General features: G+C 48.2%; 1 protein-coding gene across 1 annotated transcript; it reads right to left on the bottom strand.

Moving 5' to 3' along the window:
* Positions 1-2,455: 2,455 nt before the first annotated feature.
* Positions 2,456-21,383, bottom strand: BCL7B (BAF chromatin remodeling complex subunit BCL7B). The gene is made up of 6 exons (XM_080830527.1): positions 21,162-21,383; positions 17,447-17,522; positions 7,347-7,443; positions 4,962-5,132; positions 3,984-4,063; positions 2,456-3,515 (listed from the first exon to the last, which is right to left on the bottom strand). Exons 1-6 carry the CDS (start codon positions 21,251-21,253, stop codon positions 3,423-3,425), a joined length of 609 nt encoding a protein of 202 aa, XP_080686653.1. The 5' UTR covers positions 21,254-21,383; the 3' UTR covers positions 2,456-3,422.
* Between the last annotated feature and the right edge of the window lie 5,671 nt (positions 21,384-27,054).

The following is a 27,054-nucleotide window of genomic DNA, read 5'->3' as shown; positions in this document are numbered from 1 at the left end:
ATGAGCCTGTAGTAATATTCAGAGAGAAAGGAAGGGAGTCAGAGAGGCAGAGAGAGAAGTGTAGAGAAGGGAAATCTGTTATCTATTGAAGGCTGCCAATGAATGAATGTAGAAAGATTTAGAAAACTCACCATTTTGCAAACTCCAGTGAAGTAACTGATTCAAAAATAGATCAATGGATACTAAAATCACTGGTCTAAGGGAATGGTCTAAAATTATCACCCCCCAACAGATTATTTATGTAAAAGTGCCCCGAAGGTGGGAAGGTCTGACAGACACCTTAGCCAAATGGTCAGTCTTGGCATTATCAAAAATGAGACAAGAGGACAATGTTTCTCTTGATACAGGCAATGAAAAGATACATATCTCCTCTGTAGTATTCTAACCAAAAAAATTTCACCTGAAATCCTTAGAAAAAATAGATAAATGCAGTTTGTGGGACATTTTACAAATAAGTGCCTAGACCCTTCAAAAATATCAATGTCGAGAGACACCTATCCACCCACTTCCAAAAGAAGGCTCTAAAAGGAGACTAGGGGCGTCTGGGTGGCTCAGTTAAGCATCCAACTCTTGGTTTCGGCTCAGGTCACGATCTCAGGGTTCTGGAATGGAGCCCTGTGTAGGGCTCCCTGCTTAGCAGGGGGTCTGCTTCTCCCTCTCACTCTGCTGTTCCCCTAGCTTGTGTGCTCGCTCTATCAAATAAAAAATAAAAATCTTGAAGGGAAGAAAGAAAAAAAGGAAGGAAGGAAGGACAGACAGATGGACTAAAGAGATGTGAGAGCTAGATGCAACGGATTGGATCCCAGATCTGGGGATAGGGGCTAGAAGGAACTACTACTATTATTGGGACAGTTGGGGCAATTTAAATACATTCATATTAAATATGATTGTTGCATCACTGTTAAATTCCTTGAGTATGATGGTTATACTCTGGTCCTGTTGAGGAAATGTCCTTGTTCTTAGGACATACAGGCTCAAGTATTCACAGCCTCAAGTGTGAGTAAGACAGCCAGCTATTTTCAGGTTAATTAACCCACCCCACCCCACCCCACCCCAAAAAAAGAAAGAAAAAAAAAGTGTATTGAGATGCAAATGTGCCAAATGTTAATCATTGGTGAGTCTAGATGAAGGACAGACATAGTTTACTGAACTCTTTTTCAGCTCTCTGTAGTTTTGAAAAGTCTCAAAAAGTTGGAGGAAATAGAAACCCAGTTCCCTGGTGACTCCCTACACATAACCCCGTGCTTTCTGGACTCCATTCGTTAGGTTAGCCCGTGCTAACCTGCCCCGAGTGCTCTTTGCTCATAACCAGAGAACAGTTTTCAAGGCCCAGCCACCTCTTCTGTAAGCCTTCTGTGATCTCAAAGCCTGCAAGTTTTCCTCTGGACCCTCAGAGTCCCCTACCTTCTCCGTGCCCCCCACCCCACGGCACATGCTCCTGTCTCCCTTCTCTACCTCACCGGCCTGTAAGCTCCGGAAAGACAGACACCCGTCTACCAGTTGTATTTTACATACAGAGAACCCAGACTCCACTTGCAACAAATATTTCTAAAAAAGATGCCGTTTTTCAGGATGGCCCGAAACCGAGGCATGGAGGTCTGCTCCCGCGGCCTCAACTTTTCCCAACTCCCACGTTCTCCCGGGCAAAATCCGAGCTCTGTTGCTCTTCTTTTGTGCTTACTTGTATTCAGTGAATTTAGTTACTGGGCTCGTATCTATTTTTCTTAATAATTTGAATGTGCCTATGCATCGGGCCTACTGATACCCAGACGGAGTTTTCTGAATTATTTGGGAATAATTTGCAGTCATTGCTTGACACTTCGTCTTCTCTTTTTCTTCTCTAACCCTTACTCCATCGAGATTCTGGGATGCTGCTGGAGACTGCTAGCCTGGTTTCTTAGAGTATCAGTGAGGGGCGGTGCTAAAGTGGAAGTCAGCAAGAGAAGAGGATGGTTTCCGGGACATCTTTTTCATCATCCCACATGCTCCTTCGTGGGCTCCACGCCAGCACCTACTCCACTGCACTCTAGGACGTTCTAGGCAGGTCTACTCCCTCGCCAGACGGTCTCCCGAGGGACAGGATTCCTCGTCTCTGTGTGATGACTGCACAGTATTGTCAATGTACTTAGTGCCACTGAGCTGTGTACTTCTAGGTGGTTAAAATGGTAAATTTTATGTTACGTGCATTTTACCACAATATAAAAAAATTAAAAAACAAAAAAATTCGTGAGTGCCTCCTGAGGACCTGGACCCACAGCAAACAAAACTGGCTGAGTTCACTGTACGCAGGGACAGAAATATAAATCAGACTACATGACAACTTCAAAGCGGGTCTCCAAATCATTTCTATCAGAAGATCCCTCTGTGGGAGTAAGACAATTGGCAGGCCCTCAGCCATTCCCCCACTAGCGCCTGCTCCCAAGACCTTCAAGAATGAAGCACTCAAATACCAACAAAACGTATTTCAAATAGTTTAATTTTAAAAATATTCTATTCAGTGCTAAAATATGTCTTCACTCACTGTTGCCCATTTCCATTTTCTTAAACTTTTTTGAACAAAAAATAAAATCACAAAGTTCAATTAAACATGCAAATTTCAAAGAAGAGGGAACTTTCTAGAAAGTCTGAGCTGAAGGAGTACTGATGGGGGGGGGGAAAGGGTACTGTTGTCAGAACCTCAAATCCTCGCTGGGGCAGAGTCTGTGGCAGGAGGCAGGGGACCGCAGCAGGAGCAGGGGATGCTGGAATGCAACGTACAGGTGAGAACCGGGGAAAGCTCGGTGTGTGTTGGGGGAAGAGGATGGTTACAGCAGGGGACAAAGGACTGTCAGCAGCTGGAGAGCCCATGAGAGGCAGGACCACCTCAGGAATGGGCAGAAGTGCCAGGACAGCAGGAAACCTATACAGACTTTCCTGCCCTCGTATAGAGCCCTTCCCTTCCCTCCAAAGTCTCTACCAGGCCTTCTCCGACGGCAGCTTACAGGCCCCTAGCCGAATGGGAAAGTTCATGAATGTACAGTCTCCATTCAAGTTCAAGTAACCTAGGCACTCTCTTCTCGAGAGGGCGCCTTCCACATCTCTTTCCTCCTGCAGAAGCGCCAGCAGCTCAGTCCAGAGGTCCTGGAGCAGAGACTGCTCGCTACCTGGAGGTGACAGACGGACCTTGGGATGGCTGACGCTCCAGCCTGCTTGGGGTGCAAAAAAGACATGAGTGCTCCTCTTCTCAGGACCAAGCGGACACAGGTGCCAGGGACGGGAAGATGATGCTACAACCCCAAGTCCCACCTTCCAGCCCAGAAGGCTCCTATGTGCAGGCTCTGGACCCCAGTGCTTGCCCTTACCCCAGCAACAAAGCACGGCCAGAACCAGAACGCAATAAATAGAGGCAGGGGGCCAGGAGGCGGAGTGCGCGCGGGACGGTGCTAGCTTTCTGATGCTGTCTGCGGCGCTGTGGGCTGGTCCCCGCAGAAGCGTTTCAGGGGCGGGGCACCGGAGTCCTCCTCTTCCTCGGCAACCTAGGAGCAGAGCATGCAATTATAATAGGGCCACCCCTCTCTACTAGAACCTCCCATCCACCCTAATTACAGCCCAGAAGCCCACCGGCAACCTTCCTGCAGACAAAAATCTTCCTCTACCTCATAACCGGGACACGCCAGTTTCCCTTGCTGCCTCCACACCCTATGTGCGATGCTATAAAGTCTAAGTCGTATCAACAGTGTCCCTTTTTTAAAAAAAACTGGAAAACCTGGGGCGCCTGGGTGGCTCAATGGGTTAAGCCTCTGTCTTCGGCTCAGGTCATGATCTCAGGGTCCTGGGATCGAGCCCCGCATCGGGCTCTCTGCTCAGCGGGGAGCCTGCTTCCCCGCCCCCCCCCCCCCCCCGCCTGCCTCTCTGCCTACTTGTGATCTCTGTCGAATAAATAAACAAAATCTTAAAAAAAAAAAAAAGAGCAAAAAAACTGAAAAACCCAAAGTGTTCCTTACCTGTGTCTCTAGTGGAACTGGTTCTTCCTTCGTGAGGGTGGGAGGTTCATCAGCGACTTCTGAGGCAGGCAGGGAGGGTTCTGAAAAAGCAGCAAGGTCAGGGGGGCCTGGCTGGCTCAGTCGGTTAAGCATCTGACTCTTGATTTCGGCTCAGGTTGTGACCTTGAGGTTGTGAGATCAAGACCCATGTCAAGCTCCATGTGGAGCCTGCTTAAGATTCTCTGTCTCGGGATGCCTGGGGGGCTCAGGTGGTTAAGCCACTGCCTTCGGCTCAGGTCGTGATCCCAGGGTCCTGGGGTCAAGTCCCACATCAGGCTCCTTGCTCAGCAGGGGGCCTGCTTCTCCCTCTGCCTGCCACTCTGCCTGCTTGTGTGCTCTCTCTCTCTGACAAATACATAAATAAATTAAATCTTTAAAAAAAAAAAAAGGTTCTCTGTCTCCCTTTCCCTCACCCCACCCCTCTAAAAAAAAAAACAAAAAAGGCAGCAAGATCAGTCCAAGTGCACGGCCTCCTGCCTCAGGCTGAGGGAGCTTCCCTAAGAGCCACGCTGGTGGAGGCCGGCACTCGCTGGGGAATCAACACGTTATCAGAAGAAATGCGCAGGATACAGTGGGAAAAGCATCATTTTGGAAGTCAGAAGGCATCAACCTGGAGACCTCGGTTCCACCAGTTACTGGCTATGCGATCCTGGACAAGCCAGTTAACCTTTCTAAGACTCCACTTTCTCAGCTTTCAGAGAAGTACACCAGGCACCGACAGGAAAAGTGCCCAGCCGCTCGGGCATGCTGCTTGTTCCCTTCTTTCATCCCGCGAGCGGGGAACACACAACCCTTCCCCTGCAAAAAGCCCACACTGTTAACAAATGGCTCAAGGCTGCCAGGCCAGAGGCACCTTCTCTAACCTCGTCCTCCAAAGAAAAGAAACTTCAAGAGTACAGGCCCCTCCAAGATGCTCGTCCTGGGCCAACTGCGACTCACCCTCGAGGATCTCCTGGCCCAGCGTCGGGGGCTGGGAGTCGTCTGTGCGGAAGTCAGAGGTGTGTGCTGGGCTCAGGGACTCACTCTGCTGGGGGCTGGGGCTCGAGTTGGTGCTGCTATCCACCTTGAGTTGATAGACATCGGACACCGAACTCTGGTTGCTGTTTTCATCTGAAAACCAAACACGACAAGGGCAACAGCTGAGAGTAGTCATTTTTCTCGAGAGGAACAGTTCGCTGCAGAGGGCCTGGTGCCTCCTCAGGCAGCCATGGGCACAACCAAATGCAATGATCGCTGCCCAGACGCCCCCTGAGCCAAAGGCAGACAAACAAAGGTAGGCCAAACGGTCACCAGTCTGAGTTGAATAATTTAAACATTTTCTCTTTCACAACATATATTCTAAGCACCAGAGGCAGCCAGAATCTTTAGGTTTATGCAACATTTGTATTTCAGGAAGGTCAGGATAGACTTGGTAATCCCTTCTTTATTACCCACCAATTATAGTCTGGACCTGGTATTTTCTTACGTCCAATGGAAGGGAGGGACGCAGCTGCACCCTCAACCTTTCTCAACACGGGGTGTGTAGAAAACGCTGAAGTCTGCGTGGCCTTCCTGGCTATCTCAAGGAAGGTGGTGGTACCGGCAGGTGGTCACACAGACCCTTCAGCAGCCGGGGCGCCACCTGACCACCTCGAGGACTAAGAAATTCCCACCTGGGAAGGTCTGTGTGAAGGCTGCAAGTCACCACCTGACGTCAACACTCAGGAGTCAGAAACTCCCTCCCCTCCCTCCCCTGCAGCAGCTGGTCCCCGGAGCCCACCCATCCTACTGCTCGGACATCACCCCCCCCACTTCATTCCTTCCACTCCGCCACCTTAGGGCAGGCCTCTGGCTCTCCAGCCCGGCCTCCCGCCACACCCCGACTGCCCTTCCTTCAGTCTCCTGTCCTCCCACCTGTACTTCACACTGTCACCGGAGTGATCACTCTAAATCCTTCCGTGGCTCCCTGCTGCCCAAAGGATACAATTCAAACTCCAGGGCTTCCCCAGGGCAGGCACAGATGGCCCCATCACAACCTACAAAAAATCTCCTCTGACCTCCAGGCTCACTGCCCGCTGACCGTCCACACGCAAGCCTGGCCTCCAGCCTCGCGGACTCACGAAAACCCGCTTCGTGCACGGGTGTCCGGCAGGACTTGCTCCTCCCAGTCTTCCTGGAAAGCCCCGATCCGGAGCACTGTTCAGCTCAAGCATCACGTCCTCTGTGAGCCCTGGGTCCCAGGCTCCCTTGGGTGGAAATGACCACCTCCTCTATCACGCTCCTGTTGTATCCCATGCACACCCACACTCATTATTTTACACTCCGATTTCCTTCCGTTACACGCTGTGCAGGCAGGCTTTGTGGCTCGCTCGTCCTGGGATCTCCAGTGTGCTACCCAGTACTTGGCACATAGTAGGAGTTCATCAAATGTTCACCGAATGAAAGGGACGGGACAGTGGCCAGATTGAGGAAACGGGGCTTCATACGTCTCCCAGAGCTTTGTGATTATTGGACACCCCAGACACAGCTAGAAAACCGTTCCCTTGTATTCCCCTCCCTCTATCATACTCGCTGACCTTGGGGGGCTGGGGGAGAGCAGGGGAGTGGATACCTGCAGGCTCCCAATCTTGTTCCCAAGGGAAAATCGTAAGCCCTTCCTAGTCTTCACTCCCACAAAGACCAGGATCTTCTATGCTAAAACGGAAGCAGCATTTTACTAGAAAAAGAATAAAGCTCTGTCACTTCTGAGCTTAGGCAAACTCTCCTTCCCTGAGCATCGGCTTCCTTCGACAGGGCTGGTGATAACCGCCCGCTTTACGTCACAGGCTGCGGTGAGGATAAAAACAAGAAGCTCAAGGGCAAGTCCTTCTGAACAGCAGCCCCCACCCAGGTGTGAAGGTAGGACGGGGACCGCGGGGTCCACACAGGCGGGACACTCACTGAAGACTGGTTCAGGAGGGGGAACTTGGCTGAAAGTGGACAGGAGAGGCCCTGGCTTTGGGCGGCCTACTCCAAGGCACTGTCATCATAAAACACGGCATCTGAAGAAGAGCTTCTGAGCCGGAAGGCCTAACACGGGGTCTGTCACTTGCTGGCCATGTACCCTGAGATACAGAACTTCAGCTCTCCGAGCCTCGGTTCCCCCAAGCGGAACACGAAGCTCCGATCATCTGCCTTGCAGGGTTGTCGTGAGGCTTCAAGGAAAAGACCTGATGGAAAGTGCCAGCAAGATGCCGGCAGAGCAGCAGGCACTGAAGGGCCGCGTGGAACTACTCTTCCCGTCATCAATGGGTTCGGATCTAAGTGCCGCTTTTCCTGCAAGGAAGACATATGGATGCAACTCACCCTGGAATTCAAGAAGAAGAGAGGAATTGGCTGAGGCATCAGAGGGAAAGCCATTAGGTTCCCGGGCTGCTGAACTGTTCGATTTTGACTTTTCTTTCTAGAAAAGGAAAAAAAGAGGAATGTGACAGAGCCAAGCAGGAGACCCACAGAGAGGGAGAAGGGTGCTGTGTGAGACACCACAGAGGTCTGGATTAGGACTGAACAGGAGTAACGACAACAGCGTGAAAATCTAGGACCCAAGGAATAACAGAATCCTGGATAAGGTGTCCCCAGGCCTCAGGGTCTCTGCTCTTTCTTGTAAAACGGATCCTGCCGGCGCTAATATCGTGACTCAGAAGGGAGAGGCAGACACATGGGCTTCCACTAGCGCTCCCTGTGGTTCTCTTCTGCTTTCTGCCCTGAGCAGAACGCTCTATCCCACCCATCCCCATGTGGATGGAAGAGAAATACAGAGTACCCATTTGAGAAGGATTCCTGTTCTGGTAGCACAGCAGGAAAAAGGAAAAATGGGTCTCTGATTGGACCCAGGAAGGAGTCGCTTTATACGTAAGGCAAGTAGGGACAGGACAAAGAGGCCCCCGCTAGCCTGATTACTGACCAGTCAAGCCATCCACCCAGAATGACCACCCCATGTGCACCTCTGCCTATAACACCATTTCCGTCAAGCACGATGTAGGTTACACACGTGGGAAAACACAGGGCAAAGGTAAGCACTAGCTTGCGAGGAGTAAGCCCTAAGGAAAGGAAATAAATCCATCCAAACATTTCCAAATGAGAGCACCCCAACAGCCAAAAGTTGAAATCTGGGAGAAATCTCAAATTTACTAATTTATACTTTATATACATGTCTATTTGTTATACATGGATCTAATTGTTGTTACTCTCAAACCTGCCGTCAATCAGCTGCACATTCACGAACCACTTTCCCTTCACTTTTTTCATATGCAGACATGATTTTAAGGCAATCACACTTCACACTTAACCACAGAAACTACAAAAACACGATTTTAAAAAACTTATCTATTTAGAGAGAGCACGGGCTTGAGCGGGGTGGGGGTCAGTGGGAGAGGGAGAGAGAATCCCAAGCAGACTCCACACGGAGCAGCAGAGCCCAACGTGGGGCTCGAACCCACGAATCTGCGATCATGACCCAAGCCGAAACCAAGAGTCGGACACCCAACCAGCTGAGCCATCCAGGCGCCCCGCTGAAAACTTTGAAATATACACTACGTGGAGTTTGTGCCAATCTACTCTCTGGTCAGTGCTGTCCCATTCCCTCGGATCCTTCCCACTTCTTCACCAATTTGATCATTTCCGTCATTTCCCATTTTCCTAATCTGGCAGGTCTGTACTAGTTCCTTAGAGGATGGCCCTCTACCACGGACCGCTGGAGGGCGGATAAACTCAGGGGCCTGAGCAAACACTCAGAGAAGCCCTTGGGAGACAAAGGGAGCTGGGTCCCGGGCAGGGAGAACTGGAATTAGGCAAGGGCCAGGGGCTTACATGTGAGAATTGGGCTGGGCGGGGAAGGACTTTCTACCAGTGCCCGAGACTCCCCATTCACAAGCCCAAGAGATTTAACTGCCTTTGGCCTTTGGCCCCTGTGGGTAATGGCACCACTAGAGCCAGGACTGGATGAAAAATCAAGGGTGGCTCCAGAGCTGCCCTAACTTTCACCCGCCAGCTCCCTGGGGCTGGCAGGGACAAGGAAGGACGGCAGCTCCCAGATAAAGGCAGCACCTGGAAGACTGGTACTGAGGCGCTCCCTGGGAGGGAGGGGAAGAGGGAAAGTTGGGGGGAGGGAAAGGCTGAGTCCTAAAGCTCACCCAGTGACCTAAATTCACCGGCAGGAAGGAAGACCACAGCCCGGGCTTACAGCCTCCCTCGGCTACTATCGCTAAGCAAGGCAGCTCAGAGTCCCCAGGGAATAAGAACCAAGTGCACAGAAAACACCAGCCAGACACTGGAAGAAGCAAGCACCATTAAGACAATAAATAGAAGAAGCTATACTAGAAGAAGGAGGCTGAGAGGACACAAGAATTTAAATAAAACAGTAAGTCTCGGGGCGCCTGGGTGGCTCGGGTGGTTGAGCGTTTGACAACTGATTTTGGCTCAGGTCATGACCGCCGGGTGATGAGACTGAGCCCCTCACTGGGCTCGGGGCGGAGCGTGGAGCCTGCTTAGGATTCTTTCTCTCCCTCTCCCTCTGACCCCCACACCCCCCCTCCACCCCAACTCAGGTGTGGCACACTCTCTCTCTTAAAAAAGATGAAAAAAAAATTTAAAACATAGTCTCCTCAGAAAGATAAGGATGCTGGAAAGTTGTTTTGAAGAACCACCAATTGAGGAAATTTGGTAAGATTAATGTAATTGTTGAAAATAAAAATTAAGTGACCGAATCTAGTAGCAGAAATAGATACAGCTGAAAACAAGCAAAAACTTGGTTGAGAAATCAAGATACATGAGAAAAGAATGAAGTGATGAAACAAACGAGAAGAAAGGGAAAAATAAAGAAGTTAGATGTGAACATCACAGGATAGTCTTACAGAAGTCCTGGGAGAGCAAAGACAGGGAAGAAATTCTAGAAGTTTCCAGGAATGCAAGACCACCTAGGAAGAATCCAGAAGAATTAGTGTGACGCTAGACTGTTCAGTAGCAACACCAGAAGCACAACAATTGAGTAATAGTTTCAAAATGCTGAAGGAAAACCTAGAATTTCAGACGTGGGTAAAATGATCAGTTAAACATAAAAGTGAAACAAAGATATTTTCAAGAGTAAAAAGATATTTTCAGAAAGTTTTCCCCACAAAAGCTCTCTCTGACAAAACTTTTGGGGGATATGTTGCAGCAAGAAAAATGAATCTAGGAGAAAGCAATGATAAAATAGGGGCAAAGAGTACATAATACGTAACATTTACTTTGTCTAACTAAGCAGTGACTAAAACAAGAAACTTCTGTAAGAACTGAAATATCTGATCAGAAATTCCAGTCAAATCTGAGGACAGCATAGGGATGGAAGTAGGAGAGGGGTGAAGGAGAAGCGGTTAAAAATGTGTTACAGGGGGCGCCTGGGTGGCTCAGTGGGTTGGGGCCTCTGCCTTCGGCTTGGGTCGTGATCCCAGGGTCCTGGGATCGAGCCCCGCGTCGGGCTTTCTGCTCGGTGGGGAGCCTGCTTCCTCCTCTCTCTCTCTCTCTCTGCCTGCCTCTCTGCCTACTTGTGATCTTGGTCTGTCAAATAGATGAATAAAAATCTTAAAAAAAAAATGGGATTAAAAAAAAAATGTGTTATGGGTGTTACCAGGTTCTAAAGGTAAATGCAGACTTTGATAAGCTTCACGCATTGACATGGAACAACAGTAAGTGTAAGTCTTAATAAGTTAGAAGTAGGCAATAAAGAAATGAAAACAGAATGCAGAACTTTCAAATCAGCAAAGAAAAGTTTGTCTAGCCATCGTGAGACAAAGAGAGAGGAAAAAAAAAGAGTGTATTATGGCAAAAATCCTTGTCCATATTAATAGAATTTTTAGGTGGTCACACTTCCCCAGCCGTCCTGGCCGCTAGATGCCACACCAGCTATTACAAACACACACGGTAAATACATAAGTCCTGAGGCAATTTCTAGGAGACTCCTACTGAAATTCATGAAAATTCTATCTGCCCATCCTTCTGCTCTGCTGGTTAGAGCCTAAATGTGTGGAATGAGTGGCTGCATCTTGACCCTGGAATACAAGGTCAAAACTGGCACAGAGGAGTGGGGAATTACTTAACGGTATAGAGTTTATTTTGCAAGATGAAGTAAAGCCTAGAGATTCACTGCACAAGGTGAACGTACTTAATACCACTTAATACCACTTAATACCACTGCACAAGGTGAACATACTTAATACCACTAAACTGTACACTTAGACATAAAAAAAACACCGTACATTTAAAAAATGGTTAAGATGATAAATTCTATGGCACGTTAAACTAAAATTAATTTATTAATAAACTTATAAACTAAAATTTATTTATTAATAATTCTCATTATTCTCTTTAAAAGTTAAAAAAAAAAAAAGGAGCAGAAAGCCTGGAAGAAACCTGGACCCCTGGAGGTTTCTGGAGCAGAACCACACCAGTCCCGGAATACAAGCTTCTAAGCACTAGCCATAGACGACTAAGAAAATGAGTAAAATAAAATAAATAAATAAATAAATAAAAGAAAATGAGTAAAATAAACTTCTTAAGCCATTGCTAGCTTGAGTTTTCTGTCACCCACAGCGAAACCTAATGCTAATACACCCAATAAACAAAAAACGTGAAACAGGTGACAGAAGAAAATTTCAAGACACACTAAACCAAACATAAATCAAAAGGAGACAGAGTAGAAATTGTAATATCAAATAAAATCGAATTTGAGGAGAAAAAATTGGGGGTATAAGGGACAAAGAAGGACATTATGTACCGGTAAAATGAACGCCAGGTCAAGATGACATAATAAGGGGTGCCTGGGTGGCTCAGTGGGTTAAAGCCTCTGCCTTCGGTTCAGGTCATGATCCCGGGGTCCTGGGATCGAGCCCCACATTGGGCTCTCTGCTCAGCAGGGAGCCTGTTTCCTCCTCTCTCTCTGCCTGCCTCTCTGCCTACTTGTGATCTCTGTCTGTCAAATAAATAAAATCTTAAAAAAAAAAACACAGATGACATAATAATAACAATGGCATAATCGTATAAACACATCAAAAACAGTTTCAAACAAAATATGACAAGTGACTCATCAGCCATGAAGCAGCAAATGTATCAATGATTTCACACACCCTTCTCAGAAACATAATAGGACAAACACACAAAAAATAAGCAAAGATACACAACATTTGGGTTAACATAATAAATGCTTCAATTGTTTTAATTCATACCTAGAGAATATATTTGTTTTAATCACAAGTGAATGGTCTGAAAATCAATCATGTACCAGATGAGATCACAAAAGTCCCAATAATCCTAAAGAACTAATATCCTATCAATTCAATAAAATCAGTACACAAATTTTTAAAAGATAGTTAAAACATCTCACATATCTAGAAATTAAAAATCATTCTATTAGTGCTTGCCTCAGCAGCACATATACTAAAAAAAAAAAAAAGAAAAATCATTCTATTAAATAAACTTTGGGGGCATCTGGGTGGCTCAGTGGGTTAAGCCTCTGCCTTGGCTCAGGTCATGATCGCAGGGTCCTGGGATCGAGCCCCGCATTGGGCTCTCTGCTCAGCGGGGAGCCTGCTTCCCCCTCTCTCTCTGCCTACTTGTGATCTTTGTCTGTAAAATAAATAAATAAAATCTTAAAAAAAAAAAAAGAATGTCACAAATAACTACACACCAGCACATGTGAAAACTCTTGATCGGTGTTCAGGGTGTCACTGGCATTGGAATGGGCAAATTAATTCCTCATTATACAAGACTGAGTCATCTACTGCCAAAAGTCTAGCATTACTGGCCAACTAAAAAGTGCCCTGCCTCATTTCCAAATACAACTGAGGAAATGAAGAAAGGGGAGGACCTAGCACTGAACCTTATGAAAGAACCAATGGCCTATTTGCAATGGATAAATTTCTAAGAGTACATAAAAGGCAAAATAAATACCAAAACCAGAGAAAACCTAAATGCATCAATCACCATTAAAACTACCATGATGATAATGAAGGCCCAGAAAGAACTAAAGATGACTTCTACCAAACTTTCTCATTTAACACCAGTTGTTCTAGAAATCAAGAGGGGAAATTGCCTAATTTGTTTCAGGAGGCAAATGTAATCTTAATACTATAACAAGGTAAAGATAGGATAATAAAAGAAAATCTAGACCAATTTCACTTATGAACCAGATGTAAATATCTTAAATGAAATATCTGTGAATTGAACACTGCATTCTACGAGGGGGAAAGAAAGCATATCCAAGTAGAATTTCTCTTATGCATACAAGAATGTAAAAGTTTCAACATCAGAAACTTTATTAATATAATTCACCCTACTAATACATGACAGATTAGAGGAGGAAAATGGCATGAACATTTCAGTAAATGCAGGAAAGACAGCTGGATAAAGTCCAACATCTATTCATAATTTTTAATAAATCTTAGGAAACTAAAACGAGAAGGGAATTTTTATTTTGATAAAGGCTATTTTCCAAAAAACCTACAGCAAGAGAGAAAATTTGTCCTACTTAGTATTAATAAATACTAAATTTAGTATAACTTAGTATAAAATATACACAAATCAATATAATTTGGTATAATTTAGTAGAATAGCATAAATAAAAGTCTCTCTAGCCCAGGACAAAATAAGTAACAAAAAAAGAGAATGCAGAGCTCAAAAACAGATCTAGATATGAATATGGCATACAACAGAGATGACATCACAAATCAAGAGAGAAAGTAAACGGTAATAGTAAACAGTATTACAGCAAATAGCCCTCTGTGTAATGGAAAATTAAAATTAGATTCATATCTCCATCATTTAAAAAAAAGTACAAAACGTAACAGGAGATGGAGATGTTCTTTATGACCATGCAATGTAGAATAATTCTGAAACAAGACTCAAAGAGCAAAAACCTTAAGAAAAAACTGATTAATCTGACACAAAAGAATGAAAGGCCTATTACTGATAAAGTTATCAGACAGGCGACATGTCAGACAGAGATACCTGCAGGGTAACAATCTGACCGGAGCTTTCTGTATCGAGGACATCAACGAATCCATGCAAATCACAAAAGTAAAGACAAGAAACCCAATACAAAAGTAAGCAAAAGAAATCAGAGAAGAGGATATTTAAGTGGATAAAAAGGAAATCTGAAGAGATGAAATCATCCACCTCACGACAAGTAATCAGGAATACGGGAAATAAAAAAGACAACTAGCAGGATGGCAGGACTGATCGTACCACATGCCGGTGAGGTGGTAGAAGCGGGAAGGCCCTGGCACTCCTGGGGAAGTGTACTAACTACACTGGTGCAGCCCTTCTGGGGAGGGATCGGGCAACAGCTGTGTTTTTGTTTTGTTTTGAAGATTTTATTTTTTTATTTGACACAGAGAGAGCACAAGCAGGGGGAGCAGCAGGCAGAGACAGAGGGAGAAGCAGACTCCCCATTGAGCAGGGCGCCCAACATGGGGCTTGATCCCAGGACCCCAGGATCATGACCTGAGCAGAAGGCAGACGCTTAGCCAACTGAGCCACCTCGGGCAGCAGTTATTAAAAACAACTGGTATATACACCCTTCATAGCAATCCCACTCCTGGGCATCTACCCCACAAGTCATCCAGAAGAATGCTGTAAGGTTTGGCCACTCTAGTTATCTGTGCTCCCAAAAAGCTGGAGGCAACACACAGAAACAGACCCACTCTCAGACACTTGAAATATGGCAAACGGGCGGGTGGTGGCTGGGTGGCTCCGTTGGCTGGGCATCTGCCTTTGGCTCAGATCATGATCTTAGGGCCCTGGGACTGACCCCCATGTTTGGCTCCCTGCCCAGCGGGGAGCCTGCTTCTTCACCTGCCTCTCCCTCTCTCTCTCTCTCTCAGACAAAATCTTAAAAAAGAAAGAAAGATGACAAAGGTGGCTCTATAGAGCGGAAGGAAAAGAACAGTCTTTTCAATAAATGGCACTGGGACAAAGGCACATCCAGGTGGGAAAAAATGAAATCGGGCTCGTACTTCAAAATACACAAAAATCGATGCCAGGTGTGTTGTAAAGGGAAACTGAATAATGAGCTTGTAGAAGACTATACGGAAGATTACCTCTGTGGCCTCGAAGGAGGAGGAGAATTTAAAACATTTCAAAGTACGAACTGTAACAGAAAAGATTAATTATTTTGTCTACATTGAAATTAGCAACTTCCGTGACTCAAGGCAGCCTAAAGAAAGTGCAAAGGCAAGCCGTGGAATGGAAAAAGGTCTGCCTAGTACAGAATCAATAAAGACTTTGTGTCTAGAACACAGAGAACTCCTACAAGTCATAAGGAAGAAACAATCAAATGGATGAAAGAGGCACTTCCTGAAACAGGAAATCTGAGAGGTTCAATCCTAAACGTTGAAAAGGTGCTCCATGTTGTTAGTAATTACATACTTAGTCACCAAGTTAAAAGCACAACTATCTTTACATATAAAAAACAATACCGACTGTTCATGAGGATGCGGAGTCACGCGAACTCTCCTGTTTCTGGTGGGAACAGACTGGTACCCAAATATCCACCTACAGGAGGACCCGAGTGGTAAATCATGGTACGGGCCTATAATAAAATTCCACCCAGCACTGGAGAGGGACAAATGGCTCCAAGGACAACAGCGATCAATTTTACAAACATTACACTGCGCAGAAAAAAGCAAGACACATGAAACTGATCATTTATGATGCTGTTTATATAAAGTTAAAGAAGTGTTTACAGGGATGCCGGGGTGGCTCAGCTGGTTAAGTGGCTGCCTTCGGCTCCGGTCATGATCCCAGCGTCCTGGGATCGAGTCCCACATCGGGCTCTCTGCTCAGCGGGGAGCCTGCTTCTCCCTCTGCCTCTGCCTGCCACTCTGTCTGCCTGTGCGCGCTCTCTCTCTCTCTCTCTGACCAATAATAAAATCTTAAAAAAAAAAAAAGAAAGAAAGAAAGAAAGAAAGAAGTGTTTACAAATGAGTAGAGAAGTGGTAAGAGAAGCAAAAGTAGGAGAAAGACGCTCGGGCCAGGGACGGGAAGCTGGGACGAGTCCAGCAGAGGTCTCTGGGGAGGCTGGCAATGCTCTATGTTTTGACCTGCGTGATTTTTACCAGGGTACTAGCTTTATGTTTCTTCCTTATGCCATATATTTACGTCTTACGTTCTTTTCTGTGTTTTATTTATTTATTTATTTTTAAAATGTATTTATTTGAAAGAGAGAGAGAGAAAGTGAGAGAGCACGAGAGGACAGAAGGTCAAAGGGAGAAGCAGACTCCCCACAGAGCTGGAAGCTGGATGTGGGACTCGATCCTGGGGCTCCGGGATCACAACCTGAGCCGAACACAGTCGATTAACCAACTGAGCCATCCAGGTGCCCTCTGTATGTGTTTTAAATTTGAGCTTTTTGAAAACAATTCGGGAACACAAGTTGGAGACAATCTGGGTGTTTACCACTCGGGGAAGGTGTAGGTAAATGTGGTCACTGCGTGTAAGAGAACACAATGCAAGATGCAAAGGCAGTAACTCTTTACAGTTACAGAAACTCGGACGGTTCTCAAAAACAAGGTTGAACAAAAGAAAAAAAAACAAGCTTTTAGCACAATGCTCTATAAATTTTAAAATACAAAAATCATGCAATGCTACGTATTTTTCTTTCCTTCTCTTTTTAAAAGATTTATTTATTCGAGAGAAAGAGAGAACGCGTAAGAGCGCACGAGCAGGAGGGGTAGAAGGAAAGGGAGAGAGAATCTGAAGCAGACTCCACAATGACTGCAGAGCCCAAGGGGCTCTATCCCCCCACAGGGGTCCTATCTCACCACCCTCAGCTCATGACCCAAGCAGAAACCAAGAGTCGGAGGCTCGATTGACTGTAGCACCCATGGGCCCCAGCGCTATGTAGTTTTCAAGAATACACTGCTATCCACATAAACCCAGGGAAGAGGGATTAGAAAAGTACATACACGTATAAAACACGTATAATACACTACAGTGGATAGCTAGTCAGGTAAAAGCAGGAGCGAGCAAACTTTTTCTTACGGTGCCAGGTAAGAAATATTTTAGGCTTTGCAGTTTAGGTCTTATGGCAACGATTCGACTCTGCCATTACGACTCAAAAGCAGACACAGACGATGAGGAAACCCCTGGGCACAGCTGTGTTCCAGTGAAACCACACTGACAAGCACAGGAGCAGGCCTGGGCTGTGGTTCACCAAGCCCTGGAAAAAAATGGAAGGGGTTAAGAAAAGGGAATAAAGGGGGGAAATAATAGAGAAAGAGAGGCTTTGCACGGATCAACCACCTTCGAGGGTGCCTTGAAGTACTTTCAACTCAATTTTGGGAAATAAATTCCTTTATAATTAAGAGACAACCATGGAAAGAACCAAAGGAAATAAACGGTTCCTTTTCGTTGTTTTGATTTTCTTCCACACTTACCTCCTTGCTGTCTGTCACAGGAACCCATTTAAATATCCTAAGGGACGTGTCACCCACGGTCACCCACTTTTTCTCCCTGAAAGAAAAACACGTCTTAAAACCGATAATGGAACAGATTTTTTGCTCATAATGTGATTTGCTACTTCTCAGCAGATCATTCCTTCAATCTTTTTAATACTTTTTAAAATTTATTTTATTTCAGTCATGTCTACACTCAGCGTGGGGCTCAAACTCACAAGCCCGACATCAAGGGGCATATCCTCTTCCAACTGGGCCAGGTAGGTGCCCCAACCTCCTTCAATCTTAAACGTCTTCTAAACTTCTTTCCATTGAATTATACCTATATCCTACCTTGCAAATCATCCCTTCCAGAAAGACTTCGCTATCAAATTCCTTCGGCTCTGAACCCCCTACTTGCCTTTTCTCAGTGTACCAAAGCCCTTTTTACCTCACACACTACACCCGTACTGAGTACCAGCACATTTTCACACTCGGGTATCTACCTGGCATTATTACTTTATTTTTCAAAAAGTAATTCAGGGGCACCTGGGTGGCTCAGTCGGTTAAGCCGCTACCTTCCTCCCAGGTCATGATCCCAGGATCCTGGGACTGAGCCCTGCATGGGCTCCTTGTTCAGCTGGAACCCTGCTTCACCCTCTCCTTCCCACTTGTGCTCTCTGTCTCGCTACCTCTGTCTTTCTCTCTCTCAAATAAATAAAATCTTAAAAAAAAAAAAGTAATTCAATTCCAGTAATATTTATAAAGCCCTATTACACAAGGCCCTACAGGAGAATGTATAGATACGATCCCACATAGCAGCACATAAGAATAAAAAACTAAGTAAGGACATCATCGTGACACATGGTGATAAGGAAGTTGAGAAGAGGGGCGCCTGGGTGGGTGCTCAGTGGGTTAAAACCTCTGCCTTCAGCTCAGGTCATGATCCCACGATCCTGGGATCAAGCCCCGCATCGGGCTCTCTGCTCAGCGGGGAGACTGCTTCCCTCTCTCCCTCTCTGCCTGCCTCTCTGCCTACTTGTGATCTCTGTCAAATAAATAAATAAAATCTTTAAAAAAAAAAAAAGGGAGAGAAACTTTAAAGCATCAAATCATTGTAGTACTTATAAAAAAAAAAAAAAAAGGAAGTTGAGAAGAAGACTGAAAGACTGGGGCTATGGCATGGAAGGAGAGTTCCTAGGACCTCTGTGAAACTTTGGTTGAAACATGATTCCACTTAGAAATAACTGCAGGCACAGGACGGGATGCTTCCAAGTCTTATACTGGTTTCTGAAACCTTAAAGCAAAGACTGCTTTAAGGTTTAGTCTTACATAGAAAGCTACGTTTGAGATAAGCCTTAAAAAATTAAGGCTGGGGCATCTGGTGGCTCAGTGGGTTGGGGCCTCTGCCTTCGGCTCAGGTCATGATTCCAGGGTGCTGGGATCGAGCCCCGCATCGGGCTCTCTGCTCAGCAGGGAGCCTGCTCCCCCTACCCCCTCTCTCTGCCTGCCTCTCTGCCTACTTGTGGTCTCTGTCTGCCAAATACATAAATAAAATCTTTTAAAAAAAGATTTAAAAAAAATTAAGGCTAAAAGAAATTTCCCCCATTTGGGAAAATGCAAATGACATTCTTGAATAAGAACCAGATAATGGACAAGGAGAGTGGGGGAGCCTAAATGTTTCAAGTCCAAATGTGAGGTTACAAAAAAGCAAAAAAAAAGTAACTGTTGTGAATGCTGATATTGACGATGCTGTTCAGGAAACAGAAAGAAGAATGAACTACAGATTTAGGAAATCAAAATCAATTCCTGGACAGACCATTCCACTTCCTCCTTTACTCAGCAAATACTACTCATGACCCTGTGCTAGACCATGGGGACACAGGCAGCAAGATGTGCAGACCCTAGCTTCACAGAGCCTCATTCCAGTCGGAAACAGACATCAAACAACTCATTCCATAGTCACTTAATCATTAGGTTTGACCACATCAAACCACCCCTTCTGTTAAGTTAAAAAGTCAAATACAGGAAATGTCTTACAATTCAATACAGTCGTGGAAAGTTCTATGAAGGGGACCTGATTTAGATTAGGGATCTTGAAAGGTGTCCCTTAAGAAAGCAAGTTTTATGCAGAGCTAGGAGTTAACTAGGCAAGGAGGAAAAGAGGGTAGAGGATGTCAGGCAGCACGTGGCTCCAGCTGAAAGATGACAAGAAACTCCCAGAAAGAGGGCAGTTTGAGGCCAGTCTGGTGAGGCGGCAAGGACCATCTGGTCTTTAACCTAAGATCAGGAAGAGTCACTGAAGCCTTGTTTCTACAGCAGGGGAGTGCTAAGATAATATTTACTCTCAAGAAAAGTGAAATCACCCTGGGGGCTCCTGGGTGGCTCAGTGGATTAAAGCCTCTGCCTTTGCTCTGGTCATGATCCCAGAGTCCTGGGATCGAGGCCCCCATCAGGCTCTCTGCTCAGCGGGGAGCCTGCGTCCTCCTCTCTCTGCCTACTTGTGATCTCTGTCAAATACATAAATAAAATCCTAAAACAAACAAATTTTAAAAAGTGAAATCACTCTGAGTGCAGTGTGAGGAATGGACTGGGTAATGGCGCAAGAGCTGAAGCAAGCTAAGAGTTCCAGGGGAGAGAGGATGGTCATCTGGCCTAGGCTGCTGGGGGCTGGGGCCTGGAGGCTGGAGGCTGGCGGCTGGCGGCTGGCGGCGGGGGGGAGGGGATCCGCGGGTAGAGATTGCCAAAAGAGAAAGGTGTGGTGATTCTTAGGTTTCACCAAAAAATCCTAGAAGGACTAGATTTGGAGGTGGAAAAAAAAATCATTAATTATTTAACTAACATAAACCGCTTATATACAAAGAGATAAGGAACTTGTGGGGAATTGAACAAATAAACACCCCCCCCCCAAAAAAACAAGGTAATGATGTCCCCTGTAGGGGGTGGATGTCTTGGGAAGGAAGGCTTCCTGGAGGGAGCTAACCCCTAACTGGGCTTTAAAGCTATGACTCGTAGCCAGCCAGAGAAAAGGGCGGCGAAGTTGGCGCAAACAGTGGGCTGTTAGACTTGGACGTCATAAATCGTCGGAGTTCCTGGTGCAAGACAGGCGGGCAACCGGCCCCGCAGTGAGCACTACACAAGCCGTTTCCAAGTGAGGGTAGCTCTCGACTCCTTCACCAGCTAGCCTGCCCCGCAGGCTCCGTGCGGCCCAGCACCGGGGGGAAGGGGGGGCTCCGAGGCCGACGGCCACGCCGGCTCTCGGGACAAATTCCGCGAGCCGCTCTCGCCAGACTTCGAACTGATACGTAGGGCGCTCGGTCCGGCCGGCGGGAAACCCCCGGACATGTCAGCTACTGCAGCGGGCAGCTCCGAACGCGAAGGGCTCCGGAGCCCCGCGACCGCGGGGAGGAAGCGGCGGGATCCGGCGTGCGGGCAAAGCCCCGCAGCCCCTCGCGCAGCCGGAAGCCCGCAGCCCCGCCGGGAGACGCGCGGCCCGCGGGCAGGTGGGCGGGCCCGCGAGCCGGGCGACCCCCTGATTGGTGGGAGCCGGCGCGCCCTCTGACCTCACGCCGACGCGAGCTGCGCCCTCCTCCCGCCTTCTCGCGCTCCCCCCTCCCCCCAAGCGTCCGCCGGTCGGCTCCCACCCCGCCAGCCGGTCCTGCGCTCCTGTGGGCCTGGGCCGGCGACCCCGCCGGCACCCTGGGGTCCGGCCCCTCACCATTTCCGCACTTTCTCGATGGCCGCCATCACCTTCTTGATGTCGTCCTTGGCCCGACTGCGGGTCTCGGCCCGGACCGACCGGCCCGACATGGCGGCAGCGGGAGCGGCGGGGGCCGGGACACTGCTCCCAAGACACGGGGAATCGCGCGCCTCACGCGCCGCCGCCCGCCCGCCGCAGCAGCGTCACCGCGGCCGTCGCCCCCTCCGTGCGCGCGTGCGCGAGGGAGCGCGCGCACCCGCCCGCCTCTTGGGGCTCGAGGCCTCAGCGCGCCTGCGCGCCCCGCCCCGGGCGGCCCTCCCTGGGCGCCCTGGGAGTCCCCTCGGTCCCCAAGCAGGCAGGGGTGCGCGGCAGGCGGGCGGCACGTGCTGCGGGCAAGGCGAGGTGCGAGGCGCTCCCCGTGGGGTCCCTGCTCTCAGGGGGCTCGGGGGTTGGCACCTTTGTCCTCTGGCCATGGTTGCTGCCTTGACTTACGTTTTATGCCCTTGACCCTAACCGGTGCGCGGTTCTGTTGCGTCTGGTCTCCAGCACCCTCGCTTTCCAGATAACCCTGCTGGGCTCCAACCGCAGAATTTCACACCTTTCTCAAGAATGCCTCCCGAACTTGGCACACACCTGTTCCCCAGCCGGAGTTCTCGCATCGCTTTACCCGGTGAACTGACCACTGACCCTTGTGACGTCCAGATCCCACTCAGAGAAGCCCTGCCCTGATCTCCTCGGGTTCCACTTGGCTCTCTGCGTCCTGGTCTGATTTAATCCGGTGCCTGCGTCGTCCAGGGCGATGCGGTCAATGCTGAGGACGAAATCTGGGTTTTTGCCTTCAGAGAGCTTCCAGTTTGGAAGAACACGCCGACACCAGAAAACGGGCGTTTAAAATGTCGTTTTATAAATGATAGGCTCAAGTAAGTTCAAGGTGCTATGATCGCCCTAAGCCACATGAGGGGGGGTCCAGAGGCTTTTGGGAGAATAGAACCTTGAAGCTGACCTCTGAAACTAGGATACATGCGGGGCCTGTGTCCACACGTTGTAGAACATGCTCAATAAATATTTGGGTGAATGTTTCATTTTGAGTGCAGCTCCCTTGCTCCCAGGCATTTATCGGTGCCTGCGGTATTTAGGGAGGGTCCTATAGTAACTGCCTCAGGAGATAACAAAGGAGGCAGGAGACCCTTTGCATTGATTGATTGGTAGTGGCTACTTCTCTCCCCTCTAGAGAAACTTCCTTCTGTGTGCCCCAGAGAAATGCCTAGCTAATTCTGAACGTGACACAGTCTCTATGTTCAGGCTTTCGTGACTGATTAACGTTGCGATTTGATAGGCACATGCTGTCTTGCTCATGAGAGGCCGGGAATAACATCTGCCTGACGGAGGAGGACTGGAAGAGCTGAACCAGCATGCTGGAGGGACGGGATGATTCTAGAACTAATGGGATCAAAGGTGGCGCATCCATGGCGCATCTGTTTCTCAAGTCCTGCTTGTCTAAAACAACTCCGTAAGTACTGCCTGAGCACCTGTTGTACACCTTATGGCATACGAGACGCTATGTGATGCCAAGATGAGTAAGACACTCCCTGCCCTTAAGGTGAGGGTAAGGAAAGCAGGAGGAAAAGACAACACAAGGCAGAGCACGCTAAGTGTCATGAAAGAGGCGAGCTCTCTAGGATTCTCCAGTCTGTATACAGATCCCCTGGTGCAAGCACACGGCTCGGCAACCCCGGGCAGTTAGACCCAGCTTCCCTCTCACCCTTGTCCAAGTGCTGGCCAGCCTCCCCGCTGACGTCTCTTGCCTACGTCTTCTCTCTACTCCAAGGCCCACTGCTCCTTCCAGCAGTGCGCCAGCATCCTACATCCATCTCTCCTCCAGCCCACCCTGCTAGTCAGCCACCGTCCTCTGGCCATCCCCTGCCCTGAACACCCAAAGAGCTCCCCGTTTTCTGCCCACATTTGTCCACCTAGCCATATTCCCCACCTCATCTCTACTGGAGCTCTCGGCATAAGAGAATGAGCAACGTGGGTACCTATCAGCCACTCCCCACAGGTCACACAAATGCTCTCTTTTGACATCTTTTTCTTTAAAACAAAACAAAACTGCACCTTGGGGCACCTGGGTGGTTCATTGGGTTACATGTCTGACTCTTGATTTTGGCTCAGGTCATGGTCTTGGGGTCCTACGATCAAGCCCCGTGTCGGGCTCCATGCTCAGCGGGGTGTCTGCTTAAGGATTCTCTCCCTCTGCCCCTCCTTCTGCTCTCTTTGTCTGTAAAATTAATTAATTAATCTTTAAAAAAATTTAAAAGTTGCATCTTGATATTATCTAGGTGAAAGCCCTGTGCTAGATGCTGCAGGGGATACAGAGATGAGTCAGCCCAGAACTTCCCTTGGGCAATTTGCACTCAAGGCAGTGAATTCCGCTCTCAGAGTAAAAGCTACAGTGGCCCCAACTGTCCCCACACCTCTTTACCTCCTATAACTCTACCCTTTGCTGTCTCTGCTCCAGCCATACTGGCCTTCTTTGCTCATCTGAAAACATCCAGTAAAGTTCCTGCCTCAGGGCCTTTGCACAGCAGGCCCCCCTTACCTGAAACACCCATCCCATATATATTTCATGGCTCACTCTCTCACATCCTTCAGATCTTTAGTCAAATATTACCTTCTCAATGCAGCCTTTCCTAGTCGCCTATCAAAGAATATAGTATCCACCCCTCTACTCACTATCCCCCTTCCACAATTTATTTTTCTCCAGAGCATTTCACCCTCTGAAATACTATTTTTCTTGTCTCCTTTGCATATTATCTATCCTCTTTTCAATAGTTCTGGGAAGGCACAACATGGTCTGTTTCATTTTGTTCAATGATTATCCCTAGTAGCATCTAAAACAGAGCCTGGAGGTGCCTGGCTGGCTCAGTCGGTAGAACTTGCGACTCTTGGTCTCAGGTTGTGCGTTCGAGCTCCATGGTGGGTGTAGAGACTAGTTAAAAATAAAACCTTACAAATAATAATAATAAAACAAAATAGGGCCTGGTTTTCAGTAGGTGCGTGTTACATATTTGCTGAATGAATGCCCAACCTCAAAGCATCCTCTTCCACGAAGCCTTCCCAGATCACTCTGAGCAGGAGGAAGGATGCCTCCCTTCCCTGAACCCCCTGACCCCTGACCCCCAGGATCCTGAACACAGTCTGTGTGACACTCAGCGGCAGGGATTTCCAGGACAGGCAAGAGAACCCACCCTGAGGACCACATGACACTGGGTATATGTCCTCATATATTCCTGAAGATCTATGTTTAACCACAGTTGGAAGTTCTTGTACTTGTTTATTTGCTCCTCGTGATATGCTGTCCCTGTAAGTGTCAGTCCTGTGAGGGCCGGGACCCTGTGGTCAAGTTCACCATTACGTCCCCAATGCCTAGCACGACACTTAGCACAGAGAACGTACTTACTAAAGAGACTGGAAGGATGAACAAATGAATGAATGAATGAACGCTATTCATCCCCACAGGGCCCACATCAGCTGCGCTCTCCCTCCCTGCCCTGTCCCCGTGACCTATAGAGCACCCTGCTTTCTCTGTCAGAGCAACGTAGCCCCACTGCCGTGCTCAGTCTCCCTCAACCAGCCCCCATGCCCAAGGCCCAACACGCCTGTGATAACCACAGCTTCTATTAATTTATGTTTTTAAAGATTTATTTATTTTCGAGAGCAGGGCGGGAGCAGAGGGAGAGGGAGAGAGAGAATTCCTAAGCAGACTCTCCGCTGAGCGTGGAGCCCGATGCGGGGCTCGATCCCATGGCCCTGAGACCATGACCCGAGTGAAACCCAGCGTCGGATGCTCAACCACCCACCAGACCCCCCAGCAACAACTCTTCTAAAATCCTTTCTGTGGCTCCACATTGCTTCAGTTCAAAGTCGCACTGTAGCATTACTCGGGTCCCCCAAGATGACCCTGGTCACAGGGAAAAGAATGCCAAGAGACAGAAGCCGGGGCCGGGGCCACATACTTGTGTCACGGCTTTGCGTGGGTCACCTGACCGCTCTGAAACCCAGTTTTGTTTTTATTTTTCTGGGAAAGGAGTTCACCAAGAATGGCCTCGTTCCCTCACAGGGTTGTGCTGGTGACCCAGTGAGGTGGGGACTGGATGAACTTTGTAAAACTACAAAGTGCCTCGCAGGCACGAATACCTTCCGGTTTCCGGTGCCCATATTCAGTTTCAGCTAAACAAGACCTGCTCTCTATTCCCTGCCTGCCATCCTCCTTTTGAAATATCCATCTTTCTTTCTTTTTTTAAGATTTTAATTATTTGACAGAGAGTCAGAGAGCACAAACAGGGGGAGCAGCAGAGGCAGAGGGAGAAGCAGGCTCCCCACCGAGCAGAGAGCCCGATGCGGGGCTCGATCTCAGGACCCTGGGATCATGACCTGAGCCGAAGGCAGACGCTTAACCGACTAAGCCACCCAGGTGCCCCCAAACACCCACATTTCAAGACTCCACCTCCTCCACAGTTGCTCCCAAAGCGTGTAATCCCACCCTCAATCAGACCCGCAGGGCACCGAGTTCACGCGCACGAACCCTCTCTTTCTATTTTACCTCCCAAAGCTGAGCTCCTTGCCCGGCTGCTTCAGCGGGGGGACAGGCTCAAAGAAGCTGGTGATGCCCACTGGTTCCAGCCTAGAGCCCTGGGCGTTCGTCTCCCACACTGGCAGCTTCAAAAACCTGTTTGAAGAGGAGCCTTGAGGAGGAAGAGCCTGAACTCTGCGGGAGGTCCTCCCCCTTCCCTCCTTCCCGGGTTGTGTCCAAAGCCCTGTAGAGAGAGAAGACAGAGGACCAGGATCAGGGTCGTCCTTCTGTGAAAGGCACTTGGGAGCTATGCTCCTTTATAAGGCCACAGAGGCCCAAGAACCAGTCCCAAGGAGTAAGGGGATCCTATAGGCGGTTGTGAAGGATTCCCCGTGCCTTTCCGAGCAGGGACAGTGAACCTTCTGGAATTCTTTGAGAGCTCGTATGGGCTAAAAATGGAAGGTTCAGTGAGGGCTTCAGAACATTTCCAGATGGTGGGTCCCTCACGCATTGCTAATGAGCAGTGCCAGGAAGTGAGACACAAGAAAACGGGCAGGAGGGGGGAGCCGTGCGCGGTGGGTGCTCCCTCCGTCCCCGCTCCCGGCCATCTCGGCCGCTGCTCTTGGTGGCGGCCCTCCCCGACCTAAGGCAGGACGGTGGCAACAGAAAAGATGACAAAGGTTGCTGGAGTTGATCAACTCTAGGCTCCGACTCGTTATGGGAAGTGGAGCATACGCGCTGGGGTACAACCAGACTCTGAAAATGGTGGGACTTGGCGAAACCGGACTGGTCATCCTCGCCGCCAGCTGCCCAGCCTGGAGGGAATCTGACATGGGACACTGCGCCATGTCGGCCAGAACTGGTGCCCGTCACTACAGTGGCAACAATGTTGACCTGGGCACAGCTTGTGAGAAATACTACAGGGGCACCTGGGTGGCTCAGTGGGTTAAAGCCTCTGCCTTCGGCTCAGGTCGTGATCCCAGGGTCCTGGGATGGAGGCCTACATTGGGCTCTCTGCTTGGCAGGGGAGCCTGCTTCCCTCTCTCTCTCTCTCTGCCTGCCTCTCTGCCTACCTGTGATCTCTGTCAAATAAATAAAATTTTTAAAAAAGAAAAAGAAATACTACAGAGTGTGCACAGTGGCCATCACTAACCCAGGTCCTACTGATATCATTAGAATCATGCCAGGACAGACTGGGGAAAAGTAAATCGCACAGAATTTCTCTTTAATAAAACTGGCCAGAGGTTGTTTAAAGAAAAAAAAGAAAAGAAAAGAATACGGTCAGTAAGGGCTAGTCAGAGGCAGAGAGAGCCCAGGGTTGCCCCCAAGTATGAGGAACCA

This window comes from Martes martes (genome assembly GCF_963455335.1).
Source record: "Martes martes genome assembly, chromosome: 18".
In the NCBI taxonomy this organism is placed as follows: Eukaryota; Metazoa; Chordata; class Mammalia; order Carnivora; family Mustelidae; genus Martes; species Martes martes.
The sequence above is the reverse complement of the archived record's forward strand: the minus strand, read 5'-3'. Positions and strand labels throughout refer to the sequence as shown.